Source organism: Vipera berus (genome assembly GCF_964194415.1).
Source record: "Vipera berus genome assembly, chromosome: 2".
NCBI lineage: Eukaryota > Metazoa > Chordata > Lepidosauria > Squamata > Viperidae > Vipera > Vipera berus.
Genome location: NC_138203.1, coordinates 218,284,063 through 218,302,073, shown reverse-complemented (window position 1 = coordinate 218,302,073; position 18,011 = coordinate 218,284,063). Strand labels below are relative to the sequence as shown.

Below are 18,011 nucleotides of genomic sequence, written 5' to 3'. Positions count from 1 at the left end.
CACTTATTTCTATGAAAGCCAAATTCAAGTGATGTGCAGTGATGGTCTGTTGCTTTTCTGTTGCACTGTGGACTTTCCAGGAGCATTTATTTGCCCACTGGGGGAAACGCTGGTAGTGAAGAAGGAACATGAGATGTTCCTGCTTTTCTTTCATTCAAGGTTTGCACAACCGAGCTCAGGATTGAATTCCAGAGTCCTTGGTGCTCTCTGAGCTTGGATGTCTCATTACCTAAGTGGGTAACATCATCAGTTACATCAGCACCAAGGACCCCAGGATTTTCACTATGATAGTCTAGTGCAGTGTTCTCAACCTTGGCCACTTAAAGATGTGTGGACTTCAATTCTCAGAACATCCCAGCAAGCATAGCTGGGAGCTGAGTCCACATATCTTCAAATGGCCAAAGTGGGGAAACACTGGTCAATTAGTTCTAAAATTCCAAGATGTCCTTCTGATTAGAAAGGAGCTCCTGGAAAATCAGTTTGCATCATCTTAATCAGTAAGGAAAGTTAACTTTTTTTAAAGTGTTGCTTACAAAACGTAAGGATAAAGATAGGCATTTAGTTATTTAATTTGTTTGCTACTGATCTCACCACTGGTCTTTATTTCGGAGCAAAGATAATGGAAGATGTGATCTGAAGATGGAGGATGTTGGCATCTCCCCTTTGCCACAATGTCAAACTGCAGATCACAGAAGCCCTGGACATCTACAGAGGCAATGGGCCTTTTGAAAGGATCTGTCTGTCCCAGGTGCCTAATGGATTCAGGAGTCTAGAGGACACTTGGGAATTTTTTTTCTGGCAATTTGGCTCTGTCTAGAACTTGGCGAGGATGCTGAATGAGATTAGTTCAACAAGGCCTCTGCCCCATTACTGGTCCCAAGCCATTCCTTACTTCACTGAGGAGGTGAGGGGAATTAAGTAACTGAAAATATACTTATAGCAACCATGATGGATCGCCAAAAGTAGCCATGATGGAGTACTGGAAACTGCTCATATATTGTAGTGGGAAGAGGAAATGGCCTTGAGGGACAGGAGGAAGAGACACTACTATGTTAACAGTCAGATAAAAGGGACCTCAGTCTGGGGCAGAATTATAACCTGAAAAAACATCTCATAAAAGACCCTCTGAGGTCTCATAAAGATAAAGGTAGAGAGGGAAGGAAGAAGCATAATCAGACTTGCAATATTCTGTTACTATATCTTTATAATATAGTATTATGGGCCAGCACGACTTCAGTATCCTAGTCTGGTCTACTTTTAAGGGCTGACACATGTGAGCCTACATACTGATAACAGAAGTGTACAAGCATTACTTTTTTGTGCTTATTTTATCTGCATACTGTCCAGAGGTATCCAAACCCCTTTAGAGAAAATTTGGCAGAGCAAACAGGTTTCTTTGTAGATAAAGGTGTTCATATCATTTTGGGATGGATGCTATTTAACATCTGTATGGACAGGAAACTGATGGGAAACTTAATAGCATCTGTCAGTTTGAGGTGAGGTTTCATCAATTTTCTGACAACGTTTTGATATATATTTCTACCAAGTCAAGCAAGATGCCTTGGAGTCTGGAAGTTTTTAGAGACTGAATGGGGTAAAACAAGCTTTGATTAAATTCTAGGAAGGAGTTTTTATTGGTCCCTGAATATCTGGGCACTCTATCAATATCAATATTTATGGGTTGTTTGTGCTCTGGAGTTGGTTTGTAATTTGGGGGATCATTTTAGACTTGTGGGTTCTTCTTAAAAAAAAATGGTGGAAACCATGGCAGCTTCAGCTGGTACACAAATTACAGTACAACTTTATATAGACCAGAACATGAAAGTAATACCCCACTTTAATAATGGTTGGATTATCACAATGCATTTTGCCTAGAGGATTCAGAAGCTGCAAATGGTCCAGAATGCTGTTACTGGTGATTGGACTACTTGCCATTGCAGCATAACGTTTATTCTAAGCTCACTGCTCTGATTTCTATAATGCTTCCAGGCTTGATTCATTATCACCTTTAAAGCCTTATAAGACTCAGCACTAGACTACAGACACCACCATGCCTTTGGCCCAAATTGCTTTGGCATACTCATCTTGGATCTATAGGGTTATCATTACTTTTAATAATTTTGTTAGTATTCTGCTTGATTTAGTTTTGCTTTGTTGTTCACTGTCCGGTAGCACAACTGATTGGAGCACTTTATAAATGTGATAAACGAATAAAATACATTTGGCTGGGTTTCTGTTCTGACTATAAACGTTCTCATTTATGGTGACTCTCAAAAGACTTCCCACAGATATTTCATCTTAAAATAAATCCTTTCATCAACAGTGCAAATAGATAGAAGCCTGGAGCCTGTACAAAAAACTGTCAGACTTAACTTTCAGCCTGGCCTTCTACCTAGTAGCAGTTCCAAGTTTGCCATGAACTTTCACCAGCCGATAGAACTTGTGAAGCTGGCTCTTCCTCAGCATCTCAAGAAACAAGGACCATTCAAGTCCTGTAAGCATTTCAGAGCAATATGCCTCCTTATCTCATTTTTTTCCCCATGACCACCTGCCCCAGGAAGCCATTTCAGCAACAAAAGACTAGTAGGTACACAAAATCCATGTCAAGCTTCACAACTGCGCACTAGTAGGAAAAAGGCTGTGACAGCCTTCGGGGGGTTGGCAAACCTGTCCCTGATGGTCCATCCAATTCCCCAACTTAGCCAGTGGCAGGAAAGGACAGGAAATGAGTCCATGACCCTGGTTTCTTCTTCCCCGTGTGTTTGCTTAACCAGCTGTTTCAGCACACCCTAGAGAGGCAGGAGCTCCTGTTCTCTCCTTTTATTATGAACAAGACCTATTTGTCTCTAGGCCTCAGGGCACGGAGGGCCAGGCCCAGGCCTAGGAAACCCAACATTTGTCCTTCCCAGATTGATCATCAACCAGAAGCAGCATAAAATCACCTACTGGTTGCTCCATTAAAAAAAAAGGGGGAGGGGGTAACTTGTTGCTCCATAAATGTAAAACAAGCTCTGGTTGGGTGACTTTATGGTCAACAGCTATATACACATCAGTAGAATTTCTGCACAAATAGCCTTGAAACAAGAAATGGAGTTTCAGAGCAGTCTATGTTTTCACCCACTGAAATGCAGGTGTTGGGCTTAACATCTAATACAATGAGTCTGTGGACTGTGGAGTTTATTGCACAAGTGTCAACTTTAGCTTCTTAGTATCCCTTTGATATCTCCTTTAATGAAACCTGAACCAGTTTCTTGCTTTCAAATCAAAATCTGAAATCCACAACTTAATGGGCTTCGTTATATAATTTCTGGTTCTGATGGAGATCTATCCTGGGGATTTTAAAATAATGAACTGTGTAAACCTTGTGAGTCCAGAAATTTCCAGTCATGATTTTTGTGGCCATATTTATAGATGGCGTGGAACTGCTCGGATGTGTTATTTGAGGTGTGACCGTTCTTGGCATAGTGTGCACAGTTCTGTGTGCTACTTCTCAAAAAAGACATGAGAAAAGGACGCTGTCGAGCTGAAAAAGGAGAAAAGGCCCACATGATCAGGTGAAGAAATGGGAATGGTGTTATCTTTGGAGCTTGTGAGTTGAGAAACTGGGCTACTGAAAAGCAGGATACAAGTTTGTAAAGTTACCCAAGATGTCAAAAAGCAGCTAGATAGGGTTGTTGTTGTGTTTTTTTTACTTTCTCATAAAACCCTAGGAGAAGCTGAAATAATGTGAAATGCAGGTAGATAAACCAAAAAAGAAAACTCCCAAACTAATGACAAAATGCATTTTTTTTTCATGATGGATAATGGTCCCAAATTTGGGTTGCTTAAGAAACAAAGATTAGAGAATGCAATAACGGGATAGGTATCACCACTTCAAATAGCAATTGTGGGCTCCTATGTTTGGGGGCTTCCCTATACTAATACAAAGTGTCTCCTTGGATGACATGATAATGAAAGTTTTGCTAGTTTCCTGATATGTTGCTTTCATAAGGGGACCGAGACTTCCTTTCTCTCCAGAAAAAGTATGTGATATGATAAGTTATAATCTGACACAGCTGTAATGGGAAGTTGGTGCAGCCAATCCAATCTCTTTATTAGAGTGTGCAAAATTTGGTCTTTGAGTCACAAAAATTTACTGGGGAGTTTTTCAAATACAACAGCAAGAGGTAGAAAGATTAAAACATGTGAGCGAGCATGTGTGATGGTAGCTGGGTGAAAACCAACACTGTTGTACATTCTCTACGAGTAACAGAGTCTAGTTTTCAGTAACAAGCATATATTCTTATCACTGTATAACACGGGTGTCAAACTGGATCGTGTCACATGATGTATCGTGACTTTTTTCCCCTTTTGCAGAGCTGGGGTGGGCGTGGCCTGCGCATGACGCATCTGACCCACGGGCCACCAGTTTGACACCCCTGCTGTACAAGCTTATCCTGGAGGGACAGGCTATAGAAACGTTTGCAATCCTAATTTGGGCCAGTGAGACAAAAGAGCACTCAGTTGAAGATGGGAGTGAAGATGAAGGAGTCTGGAGTTTCCAAAAACAAAGCCAGTGTTTATTAGCTTGTTCTGTCCACAGGAATCTCACATTACAAGCGCAATGTGGCTTTGTGCCTGACTTCATCATGGGGAGCTACTGCTCAGATGCCCCGTATCTCAGGTTTATTTTTTTTTTATTTACAGTTATTTACAAGAGAAAGTATACTCACATCACTCAGACTGGCAGAGGAAGGGGGCCTGCGTTTAGGAGGGAGGTGAATGAAGAAGGTTCTGTTCTTCCAAGCATGAAAGGTATACAGCTGGGGGGGGGGAGAGGCAGAATCACATAAACTGCAGATTTCTGCAGTTTTCAGCACTGCTGTGAATACACTTCCTTGCTGTGCAGACAGAAGCAGAAACAATATAGTTTCCATCACCCTAACTTACTCCAGCTATACAATTAGGGTAATGTGATACACAATAAGCTCTGTGCAAGATACTTTCTATACCTACTATGCACAGTAATGGTAGTCCCTGTAGCTTTGTGTAATTAGCTTCATAATAACAAGATCCATAGCCATAGGAAAGCATTTGTTTTCCTTGCATCAGTGCACAGATTAGTCCAATCAGAAAGTCAGGATATGCAGAATGCTGCAGCTCTGCAAGTAGATGCCATGTGGCTTACTTTTAATTTCATTTCCCTATGGAGTTAGGGGAAGATAAAAATCATGCCTATATCAATGAGACTTGGATTCATAGACCCAAGAGCACCAAACTGTTTTCCATGGGGGGGGGAAGACATTCAAGACAGACTACAGCTAGGGGAAAAATGAGCTCAGTGGGAAGACATTCAAGAGCGTAAATGAAGATATAACCTAAATTTGGCACATTCACCTTTTCAACCAGGAACCCTCTCCCTCTTTGAATGTGCTTATTTGATGATGAGAAACATGTGACCTGTTCATGCTCATGTTCCATGTTTAATTACAACTAGTCCTCAACTTATAACAATTGAGACCATAATATCTGTTGCTAAGCAAGGCAGTTATTAAGTGGGTCATGCCCCATTTTATGAGCTTGTTTGGCATGGTTAAGTGATCACTGCAATTCTCAAGTGAATCATGTGGCTAAGTGAATGTTGCTTGTCAGAAGGCTGAGCAGTTGTAAATGGCGATTGCATGATCCTGGGTCACTGCAACTGTTCTGAATACATGTTGGTTGCAGCCGTGGGGATGCTGTGATGGTCATAAGCGCAAGGACCAATCATAAAGTCACTTTTTTCAGTGCCATTGTAATTGTGAAGAGTCACTAAATGAATAGTTGTAAGTCGAGGACTACCTGTATTATAATTTAAAGGTAGACTGAGAATCTAGCAAAGTTGGCTTCATTTCTGAAGATGAGAGAACAGTAAGGTTGTGGAGAGACAATGATTCCATGCAATTGAATGCTTATTAATCTTTAGCCTGTTTTTCATAAACTCACATTACAATTGAAAGACAAACAGATCTCCCTGAATCTCCCCCTTCATGCTCTCGCCATCCTGTCTTTTTCTTACATTGGCCATGTGACCTGCTCAGTAATGTTGATGCTATAGAATTCTTCTGTGACTATTAGAACACCTTCGGTCAGATTGTTACACTTGTCCTTGGTTTATATTGCTTTGCTCGATGGGATATCATATTGAAGCTTTGGACTCCTTACAGGCAATCTGACATGAATACATTATAGAACTTAAGTTGGGAAACCAAGGCACCGATTCCTCCATGGGTTAGTAAAACAGAAACCAGATATCCTGATGGCCATGCACCAATGCTTTATCCTCTCTCCTTCTTCAATGGCCATGCTGTCTTTGGTCTTGGAAATGCCTGATGCATGCACTACAGGAGAGTAGCTTTGGTTCATATGTACATTACATCTCCCTGGCATAACTCATTTGGATACGGCCCTTGTGTCCATCAATGGTAAACTGCTCAACCAAACCAGCTGCCTCTGCCCGGAGTGGCCAAATCCCATTCATCCTGGGAAGGCACTCCAGTTGAAGCACTGTCAAATCAGAAAGTACTTTTTGAACTCCTAGTGGAATTGGCTTATTTTCAGTAGCAGGAAGAGCACCGCATGGGTCATATATAGATATCCTTGATGGAGCACTTCCTTCTTCCTCAAATAGCTCGGGCTCCCTAAGAGCTGCAGTCTCCATAGCAAGTTTCCCTGGAGGGCGTCCCATCAATATGTGCTTTGAGTCAGAGAGATGTCTAGAAGAGGAAGAAAGTGCTTTGTAGGTGTGGCAGGGGCTTATATACACCTCTGGGTGTGTAGTAGTAAGGGGAGTAGGACTGGGAGAATGTTTGGTGCCTGACAGCTGTCTTAAAAACAACACCACCAAAAAGGAATTGTTTCAGTGATAGTAACCGCAATATCCCAATTTTGCTGAGGATGGGCCAGCCTTAAAAGTCATTGCCACACTGTTCTGGATCCATAGAGTATTGTGCCCAATTGTGCTAAGACCATAATGGAGAAAGAGAGCTAAGGAAACAGTAACTTTGCCATTGGACAACCTTGAGCCTCTCCTTCCCTGACTGGGGTCAGCTATCCGCACTTGAGAGGCAAAGGGAAGAGTTGCTTTGGCTCTGTTCTCTACCCTCCAAGATGTCAATTCTTTTACAGTACCACAGATAAATGTGAGAAGGAAGAGCCAGCTGCCATGGGGAATGCCTCCAAGCTCTTTGCCACCTCGCACCCAGGCAAGACCCATGGATTATGTACAACCTACAAATAAATACTGTCTTGATAGGGAACAGTGTGTGGTGGTGTGAGATTTCTCATATATATATATGAGAAATATATATATATATGAAAATGGGGAATTATAGAACTGTCATCACATAGTCCCTTTCAGCTGCCACTCTCATGTGTGCTGATCCATCTCTGGTTGGTGATTCCGGCGGTTTCGTGGCTTCTTCTGGTCATGCAACTCTTTGGCTTTGAGACCAGCCAAAATCTCCTTGTGATTGGAGGCCACATGCCGCCAATATCCCTGGCAATACTGATTGATGAGTCCCATCTCGGGCTGCGTGAGCAGCTGGACAAGATCATGGTACTGAGAGCTGAAGGTGCCTGGCAGGCCAGCTCTCATAGCTGCTGCAGAGGGGACGGGGGCTTCTGACTGGAAGAGCACAGCATGGACAGTCTCGCTGCTCAGTACATGCAGCTGCACTTTGGCTATGGTGTGCTTGAAGTTGTTCTCTGTGGCTGTGCAGGAATACAAACCCCCATCTGAGAGCTGCAGGGACCGCAACAACAACCCTTGATCTGTCCTCAGTACCCGTCCTTCAGTGCGGAGCTGTGGAAAGAGAAACAGCAGAAATAATGGTTAGTAGAGGTGAATCAGCCAAGCTTGGAGATATTAGAAAACAATGGTAGGGAAGGAAGTAGCCATAGGTCACAATCAACCTTAGTTGTCTTCTTGGATCCCTTTAGGGCTTGGAGCCTTCTTGTTTCACAATTCACATTATATTTCCTCTTACAACAATTAAAGTTTTTTTTAAAAAAAGAAAACCTCTACTGCAGACCTAATGAGTAATCAATCATTACCAACTGCCCACTTCCTATTCTTCTTGCTCAGGATGAAATGAGAGCACAGGCAGGGCTTGAGAAAACCCTGTATCTGTGCTCGAGAAATCATGTGGGTTGGGAGGGGATTCAGAAAGATCAGCTTTAGCTGAAATAGGTTGAAAAGACTTTCAGAGCATACTCCGGCATCCTTCAATCTGTCACTCTCCATATTGACCTCAACTCCATCCTCTCCAACCAGCCATGCCCAATGGCTATGCAGTCTGGGATGAAATGAAATGAACCGTTATTGTTAAAGTACAACTATGTGTACATTGAGATTAGCTGAGCCTCCCTTTGTGCTCCCACCCCCAATACACAGTGACAACAAACCCTCCATCTTACTACACCATGTGAACCAACTACACCATACACCGGCCTCTCAAGTCAATTCTGCATAAAATTCACAAAAGTTATTTCTCATTCAAAAGCCTAACAGCCCACGGATAAAAGCTGTTTTTCAGCCTGTTGGTACGGCTGGCTATACTCCTATATCTCCTACCCGATGGTAGGAGAGTAAAGAGATACCGTCCAGGGTGTGAGTCATCCCTGAGAATTTTCCTCACTCTTCCAAGGCAACGAGCCCTGGCGATGTCATCCAGTGGTGTCAGGGGACAGCCCACAATGTCTTGTGCTGTACTCACCACCCTCTGTAATACTTTCCTATCCGCGGCTGTCAGACCAGCATACCAAACCACAATACCATACGAGAGGACGCTCTCTATAGTAGACTGGTAAAAGAGGGTCATTAGCTGTTGTTCTACCCTGTTGTTCCGCAAGACCCTGAGAAAGTGAAGCCTGTGTTGGGCCTTTCTAGCCACCTGGGTTGTATTAACTTTCCAGGTCAGATCTTCACAGAGGTAGACTCCCAGAAATTGAAAGGAGGAAACTCTCTCCACACAGTCCTCCCCGATGTAAAGTGGGGCAGGTTCCTCATTTTTTCTCCGGAAGTCTAGCACCATCTCTTTCATCTTGCCGATGTTCAGGTGCAAGTTGTTTTTACTACACCATATGGATAGTTTTTGTACCTCCGCCCTGTATGCTGTCTCATCCCCACCTGTAATAAGACCCACCACAGTTGTATCATCTGCGAACTTAATTATCGCAGTGGATGGGTCAGATGATACACAGTCATATGTGTATAAAGAGTACAGGTAGGGGCTAAGCACGCAGCCCTGTGGTGAGCTGGTGCAAAGCTTCAGGGGGGTGGACAAAGCAGACCCGACCCTCATTGTTTGTAACCGGTCCCTAAGAAAGTCTTGAATCCAATCGCAGATGGCGGGGGAGAATTTCAAGTCAGTCAGCTTTAGCCCAACCCACATGGAAAGTTCTAGCTGAACAAGATCAACGGCAGCTGTGCTCTTTGCTTGTGAGATACGGAAGTGTCCTGGATGGTTGCCTGCCAGCTTGTGTGATAACTGTGTGTGCCTTTTAGTATCTAGAGCATGGGTAAAAATACTCTGATGTCAGTGAAGAGGTTGAAAGCAGGCTGAAGGGAAAGAATGAAAGAGCTATTTCAAGCTAAAAGAGGAGGGGTACCACTCCCCCCCCCGCAAACCCTCAACTGGGATGCAGACTCCTCCTTCCCTACCATATGTTTAAACATCTCCACCCCCTTTCCCTGACTACTTTCCAAATATGGTCTTTTCTCCCTTGCCTGTCTGTTCACCTCTTTCCTTCGGTCACTGTTGTCTCTCTGGAGGAGCCATTTGATGGTGGCTTGAGGGGAGCGAGGCTGGCATTCAAGAAAGGCTGTGCTTCCCTCCACTCCATATTGAACAGCCTCCACTGAGTTCTTGCTGGCTGGAAGTGGGAGAAGGAAGAATTAACCAGATGGTAAGATTACAAAGGGAGACACGACATCTTTGAAGCACAATCATTCTAGACTAATCAAAGGCTATCTACCCAAAAGAAGTGACCACATTTATTATCAGACATCCTTTTCAGGTGAATCTCATAACCCACACAACACACAGATTTTCAGGGAATATCACTGGGCTTTGTGTGATCTGCTTCAGAAAATCACACCATGGTTCTGGGGATATATGTCTATGCATGTGTACATATGCATAGGACATGAAAACCCATGCCATTATTGAACACTATTTGCAACCTTTGAATTCTCCTGCTGAAAAAGCTGGTACCTCATGTAAAATTTAACACTTTCCTGAAGATGGACAGGAATGGTTCCTCTTTGCAACTATTGTCCAATAATTGATATATCACTTTGTGGAATCCTTGGTGCTGCTCTATGAACTTGTTTGCTTGCAGACATTTCATTACCCAGTTAGTGTGAATGCTGCTGATGTTACCTAGTTAGGTAATGAAATATCTGCAAGCAAACATCCAATTCAGAGAGCATCAAGGACTCCACATTTGAACCCTGAGCTACAAACACTTTCTTCTATTGGATACCACTTCACCTTTGTATACATACAACCACTTTCTTTCATTTAACCAGTGTTTCTCAACCTTAGAAAATTTTAGATGCATTTCACAACATGGTGGCTATGAAATTTTGAGAATTGAAGCCCAACATGTCTTAAACTTGATCTAGACCTTGGTCTCCCTCTCTAAACTTAGCCAGTATGAATGAGGCTGGTAATAGAATAGAATAAGAGTTGGAAGGGACCTTGCAGGTTATCTAGTCCAACCCCCTGCCAAAGCAGGAATTCCTACACCGGTTCTGACAGATGGCAGTCCAGTCTCTTCTTGAAAGCCTCCAGTGATGAAGAACCAACATCTGAAGGCAGCCTGTTCCATTGGTTGATTGTTCTCACTGTCAGGAAATTTCTCCTTATTTCCAGGTTGAATCTCTCCTTGATCTGTTTCCATCTGTTATACCTTGCCTGGCGTTCAGGTGCTTTGGAAAACAGGTTGACCCCCTCCTCTCTGTGACAGGTCCTCAAATATTGGAACACTGCTATCATGTCTCCCCTGGTCCTTCTCTTCAGTAGACTAGCCATGCTCAGTTCCTGTAACCATTCTTCATATGTCTTAGTCTCCAGTCCCCTAATCATCCTTGTTGCTCTTCTCTGCACTCTCTCTAGAGTCTCAACATCTTTTTTATAGTCTGGAGACCAAAACTGATTGCAGTATTCTAGGTGTGGTCTTACTAAGGCTTTATGGAGTGGTATTAGTATGTCACATGATCTTGATTGAATCCCTCTGTTAATGCAACTTAGGATTGCATTGGCTTTTTTGGCTGCCGCCTCACACTGTTAGCTCATATTTAATTGATTGTCCACTAAGGCTCCAAGATCCCTCTCACAGTTGCTGCTGTTAAGCCTGGTTTCACCCAAACTATATGTGTACTTTTGGTTTTTCTTGCCTAAGTATAAGACTTTACTTTTCTGTACATTGAATTTCATTTTGTTAGATAGGGCCCAGTGTTCAAGTCTGTCAAGATCCCTCTGGATCTTGAGCCTATCATATAGGGCAGGGGTGTCAAACTGCCAGCCCGTGGGCTGGATGCATCACGAGGAAACTGTGCCCACCCCATTGCTGGCAATGGGGAAAAAGTTCCAATATGTTGCGCGACGTCACGTGATGTCACGAGTTTGACATGTCTGATCTAGGGTGTTGGCTATTCCTGCCAGCTTAGTGTCATCTGCAAATTTGATAATTTCCCCTTCTATAATAAAGTCCCCCTTTTGTAATAAAAACACTGGATCAGGGAATCCTTTTAAGGTTGCCTTTTCACCTTATCCCACAAATGAATCTGCACAACTGCGATGTCTAGAAATTTTGGTTGTTATAATGTTTATCCTCCAAAACAAAAATAAAGAATTAGGACTTAACCTTTCATAAATCTTCTTATAGAGATATGAGGAAGAAAGATATCATGGTTGTACCCAAACCTCAAGATGTTCCACCCTTCATTGATCTCTTCTGGTAAACTAGCCATCTGTGTATCTCTTATAGGGATTAAAATAGTATGTGAAATGGAGCTGCAACCACCTTTACAGACAGCGGGCCATAAGAAGCAGAGTCACTGTTCCCCAAGACCTCCTCAGTGCAGGATATGCTAACCTCTATCTCCTAGAGCACAGGTCTGCAACCCGCGGCTCCGGAGCCGCATGCGGCTCTTTCAGCCATCTCCTGCGGCTCCCAGTCCTCTGCCATGTGCAGTCCAAAAAAAAAAAGTGGGACTAAAAAATTTCAACCAATCAATTCAAATATGCAGGGTAGGTGCATATCTCGCCTTGGTTCCACTCTTCAGTGAAACCCTGTTCTGCGCATATGCGCATGCGCACACATTTTTTGCGGCTCCCAGTTTTTCCTTATGTGAGGGAACCGGTTCCAAGTGGCTCTTTCACTGTTTCAGGTTGCTGACCCCTGTCCTAGAGGCTAGGAATATGGTACCCACCGTTGGAATTGTAACCCCTGCACTGACGGATAGGGTTGCCATGCCGGATGTCTTGACGTCTGCTACGTCTGCAGTGAGGAAAGAAGCAGCCGGATCAGCAAATGAAATCTCAGGTCTTACCTCTAACAGTAGAAACAGCAACATGATAGAAAGCTGTTACAATCAACTTCATTGTTCTACTTTTCTGGCCTGTACCCATGCAGGGAATCCTTCAGTAATTCTTAGCCAATATTGAAAAATTACTCACATCTTTCAAGAACCAGTATGCTGGCTTGCAAGGAAGTAACTAGTTTTCTAGTTCTAGTTTGGATAGAACAGCATAGGTATGCTTGGGGTGTAGGATGAACTTATGGCATGATGGCCAGGGGGGGCTTCAAAACTGGCTGGTAATGTGTCTTCACAGTTAACATGGAATTCTACACGCGACACTGATATGACTAGGGTGACAACCTAGTCTACTTTCTCCCTCTATTACTCAAAAGCAGCATGGGAAAACCTCAATTAACTGAACTTGTCTTGGGCAGTTTAGTTACATATGAGCCATCTATGGGCAAACATGGCATACAGGAATATAGTTAGGAGTATCAGAAGAGTAAGTGGTAAGTGTCTGAATTTGTGAATTAAATTAAGGAAATGAAGGTTGTGTTTCTGTGAAACAATGTAAGGAAAGAGGACCTAGTAGCTTTTTAGAAAAGAATAAAAAGCATTAAGTTACAAAAGGCCACTGACGTGGAGTTCTGTTAATGGGAAATATGGAATAAGATGCTTAATGAAATGTGAAAACGAAAATGTTATATATGCAAGTTAGAGAATAATTGTAAAAAGTATTGTATTAGAAGCAGGGGGTTGGACTAGAAGACCTCCAAGGTCCCTTCCAACTCTGGTATTCTATGTACCGAGAGAAAAAACTGTGAAGTAGTAGTCGAAGAAAGCAAAAAGCAGTTGAAAGAGGTATAGAAAATAAGACTGATTCTGATGGAGATAAGCAATGAAAGTGCTTTGAAGAAGACTAAACAAGAAGCCCTCTTCAGTGAAGTGGAAGAGCTGAATTAAGAAGCACTGAAATGATCTGGGATCAAACTGAAAAAAGAGGGAACACTGGAAGGTGTATTTTGGAGAACTGTATAGGAATGACAGCGGTATGTCAAATACAAGATATTGATATGTTTTTTAAAAAAAATATGAAGAGTAATCATAGATGCTGCTGGAGTTTTGAAAAGTGGTGAACCTGTAGGTGCTGTGGTTTAAAAGGGGGAAAATGGATTTGTTTGCTTACAAAATGCTGAGCAACCTATTGAACAATAGCTTCTGTTTCTACCGGCACCTGTTAGTTGGGAGAATGCATGTTGAAAGAAGGGAAAACATCTATGAATAAGAACAAGCTGCTCCCCTTTTGCTGTATGGAAGGAACAGACGATCATGTCAGAGATACAGAGTTATTTACGAGGTGTGTGTGGTAAAACCAGAAAAGATAAGAATACGAATGGGTGGGTGATAAATAAAGGTAAAAGGTAAAGGAGTCCCTGCAGATTGTACTCCACTAGCCATTGCTGACTGTAGAGGGTGGTGCTCATCTCCATTTCAAGGCCATTGAGCCAGCACTCTCCAAAGGAATTTCCATGGTTATGTGGCCAGCATGACATCACAGAGCACTGTTACCTGCCCACCAAAGTGGTACCTATTTATCTACTTGCAATTGCATGCTTTCAAACTGCTAGGTTGGCAGGAATTGGGGCAAGCACAGGAGCTCACCCCATTGTGTGGCACTCGGGTCTCAAACCTGGATTTCCAGCATTCCAGCTGACAAGCCCAGCGGTCTTAACTGCGGAACCACCACCCCATGAACAAATGGGGATTAAATAATCAAGTCAGTGCCCCGAGTGAAGATTCTTTGGTTAAACAAACGAAGCGAATGAGGATCAATTCACCTGATGAATACAGGAAAGAAGAGTGAAGAAGTTGAGAGGAAGAGGACTGACAAAATTGTGGTCGGATGAAATTGAGAATACTCAGAGGTGGGAAGTTTACAGAGCAAATGGCAATGCGTAAAGTGGTGGATAGTTGCCGTGGAAAGAAAGTGATGGAGAAATATAACAGAGTATTTATGTAAACTAGACTTAGTGAGGTTTCCTTCCCCACCCACCCCACTTTCTCTCCTGAGTCTCATGTTTGTTGTTTATTACTTTTTGCTCTTTTTTCTGAAGATTCCATCATTTTGCTTAACCTGAAAGGGAATGGAATAAATATATATGTACGGCTCATAGGCTAACTCATAGGTTATAACATGAGATTCAGAAGTGGTCCCAGATGGAATTATGCCTGTGAGACATAAGGACAACATTGCTAATTTTCTGCTGTAAAACCAGCTCAATATACTTCCAGATCTTTTTAGAAATAATCCCTTTCTATGTTCTATGTCCTTGTTCTTGTCTTCCCAGTTTTTCTGGAAGTCCCTTTGCTAAGGATTACCTATCCAGAGCAAATAGCAGTCTTTTTAGTCTCTTGGAAGTACCTCTTGGAAGAAGCAGAATAGCGGGAACAGGACTTGCCATCCCAGGCACAGTAGGGATCCCTGGCCAAGCAGCAGTCAGCACAGGCTTCTCCGTACACATCACAGCGGTGGAGGGCCAGGTGTGTTAGCCCAATGGCTGAGGATACATAGAGCTGTTGCTGTTGGGGCATAGTAACATTCAGATATTGACAGAGATACAGATTCTTCTACTCCCACAATTCACCAGTGATGGGGATGGTGGTGAAATAGATTTCCTTGAGACAAAGTGGAGAGAAACACTGCCTTGACCAGCTTACCCAGAGTTGCACCCCAATAATCAAAAACTTTTGGACTAAACCCAAGACAGTGTAGATACTCAAAGAAATAGAAAAGGGCTAGAAATGAAGGAGAGGACACCTACAAGTATCTTAGCCTTTTGCCAAGAAGAACACTAGTTAGGGGGGAAAAGAGCACTGTCAATGAACCAGCTCTGAACCAGATTTAGAAATTGTCTCAGGAAGAGTCCCAAAGATGCTTCAGTTCTGAAGATGCTTCTTGGATGAGAAGCAAAACGTTTTCAAAGAAAAAAACCCCCAAGAAAGCCCGATTGACTTTTGGAAACAACCATGGCTTGGATGATTGAGAATCTCCATAGACACTCTCAGGAAGAGAGTACTCACCCGTTTGGAAGAGATGGTCATAGTCTTGATTGGGGCTGGAATCTGTAGAGAAACCAAACAGTTAATCCATAATGGTTAATCCATGTATAAAACAGAATGAATGGTCCCTGACGTAGTTTAGGGAGAGTAGACCAATTGATGCGATGCATCCGTGCCAACTAAAAGTATTATATGAAAAACTGGGAGAATCCAATGTCATGAATATCAGTTCTAAGCATTCAGTTACTGATTTTGGGAGGGTATTCAAAATATGTTATTTTAATCTAGCCCTTGCACCATTCCTAGACAATTATTATTTAATATGATCTTACATATAAAGGTAATGTTTCAATATTTATGCATTCATTATTATTAATATTTGGATCAGCTCCATCTCTTCAAAAGCTACTGATCTTTAACACTGCACTTTTAAACAGAAGGTTTTGGACTTGGTTGTGGGTGTCTACGTGCATACTGTGCATTTACATACATAAAGAATAAGATTGATCAGATCTTTCGTTTCTTCATATACTAATAAACTAAGGTATCTTTTTCGGTTGCATATGTGAATATTTCAATGAAACCCAGTTTGGTCTAGTGGTTATGGCACCAGGCTAGAAGTCAGGAGATGTAAGTTCTAGTTCTGCTTTTGGCATGAAAATTGACTGGGTGTCCTTGGACCAGTTCCTTTTTCTCAGCCTAACTCATCTCATACCCGAACCCTAACCGTAACCACCATATTGATCCAATCAGAGATCACCATCCAGACTCCATATAGCAAATGACAGAACTACTTAGTAGAATCATAGCTGAACTGAAATGTGAACAATGACCTTCACATCTTCCATTCTGCCACTACATTATTCTTGCTTTGAAGCACACATGTAATTAAATTTTTAGATTAAGGTAATCATCACTTGTACCTTGAAAACCTCAACTTCTTCTAGCATCAATTCTTCTGTTTCCAAATCATCTTTGGGCAAAACTATGACTTTCTGGACGGTCCCACGATCTGCAACATAATAGAAACAGACTTTATGTAGGTCTTCTTTTTTGTGTAGTTTCCGTTTTAACTAGCATTAACAACTTTTTCAATGGTAGTCTCTGCATATTTGGAAAGTGTCTGGGAATGGCTGGTTAGCTTGTTGTCATAAGAGAATGTTGGTCAAGTTTCATTCAGCTCTCATTTTCCATACAAGAACTGGTTTGAACTGACAGGTTTTCTCATAATTTGGCCACCACAAAGAAAGTCACATTCCTGTCATGAATTTACAGAACCACAAAATAGCTCACAATCCTGAGATGAAGGAAAGAAACCTAACAAGCACATTATATAACAATCAGAAATAACTTAAACCCAAGAGAAAAAGAACTGCACATAAAGGAAATTCTGTACTGATACTTTTTTCAGTTTATATGAACCTCAAAAAACTGTATGGCTCTCTCTCTCTCTCTCTCTCTCTCTCTCTCTCTCTCTCTCTCTCTCTCTCTCTCTCTCTCTGTGTGTGTGTGTGTGTGTGTGTGTCTGTGTCTGTGTCTGTGAGTGAGTGAATTTTAAAGTGTAAGGAGTTTGCTTTTTCCCCCACATGGACTATCAATTTCATGAGCCAGCTAGTCATGAAGAAGGATTACAGTTCAAAGTCAATATTCATTAAAAATGTTAATAAAATATATTTAAAGTGGACTCTCCTTTCATCACTCTGTAGAGCCTTTTCATTTTTATACCAACTTGACTTCCTAATATAATAACCATAGCAAGCAGCGTGGGCTTAGAATGGATGTGTGCGATCATGATCTTTGCAGGTTCTTGCTTTCTTCCTGCCTCTTTAGTTAACTGAAAGTGAGGCAGATCTTCAGCCATCTCTAAGATGACTCCTGGCATTAGGACAACTTGAAACAAAAATCATGGCTCTGCCTTACTTGCAAGAGTAAAGCAATACATTGCAAGAAAGCAAACTAATCAGCTGTCCTTGCAGTGACCACTTGGAGGGAAAATTTTAAAAACAAAATGGAGAAGAATACTTAATTCTGAATGCTTTTCTAGAAGACTTCTGATAGTTCCTATCTTGTTTGTGTTGAAAGATGGGTTCCAAGTGCTTTCTTCAAGGATGAATTGGGTCTCATCTTAAAACACAAACACCATTTTGAATTTTGTGACGTGTGGGTATAGACTTCAAAGTGAGGGAAAATATTTGTAGCTATATTTAAAGACTTCAACTGGATATATTCAAATTTAAACGGTATTTTTTTAAAAGAAATAGTCCTTATGATTACTTTTATGTAACTCATGTTAAAAACCAGACACAGATGCTTCTGAGAAAACATTAGATATGGTCTGAAACCTAGAAGTGGGCCTGGCAGCTATTACTTTTCAACATTTTGACAATGAACTCACGAGACT

The 18,011-nt window shown here is 42.0% G+C and overlaps 1 protein-coding gene across 1 annotated transcript in view; it reads right to left on the bottom strand.

The window, feature by feature from the left end:
* Positions 1 to 4,089: 4,089 nt before the first annotated feature.
* Positions 4,090 to 18,011, bottom strand: part of SEMA3F (semaphorin 3F) — a 152,217-nt gene continuing 138,295 nt past the window's right edge. The window contains exons 14-19 of the mRNA XM_081321004.1: positions 16,534 to 16,622; positions 15,632 to 15,673; positions 14,973 to 15,130; positions 12,461 to 12,528; positions 9,761 to 9,894; positions 4,090 to 7,822 (exon numbers count right to left, since the gene is read on the bottom strand). Coding sequence (XP_081177130.1) covers positions 7,388 to 7,822; positions 9,761 to 9,894; positions 12,461 to 12,528; positions 14,973 to 15,130; positions 15,632 to 15,673; positions 16,534 to 16,622 — 926 coding nt within the window. The 3' untranslated portion in view covers positions 4,090 to 7,387. The remainder of the gene's footprint in view (positions 7,823 to 9,760; positions 9,895 to 12,460; positions 12,529 to 14,972; positions 15,131 to 15,631; positions 15,674 to 16,533; positions 16,623 to 18,011) is intronic.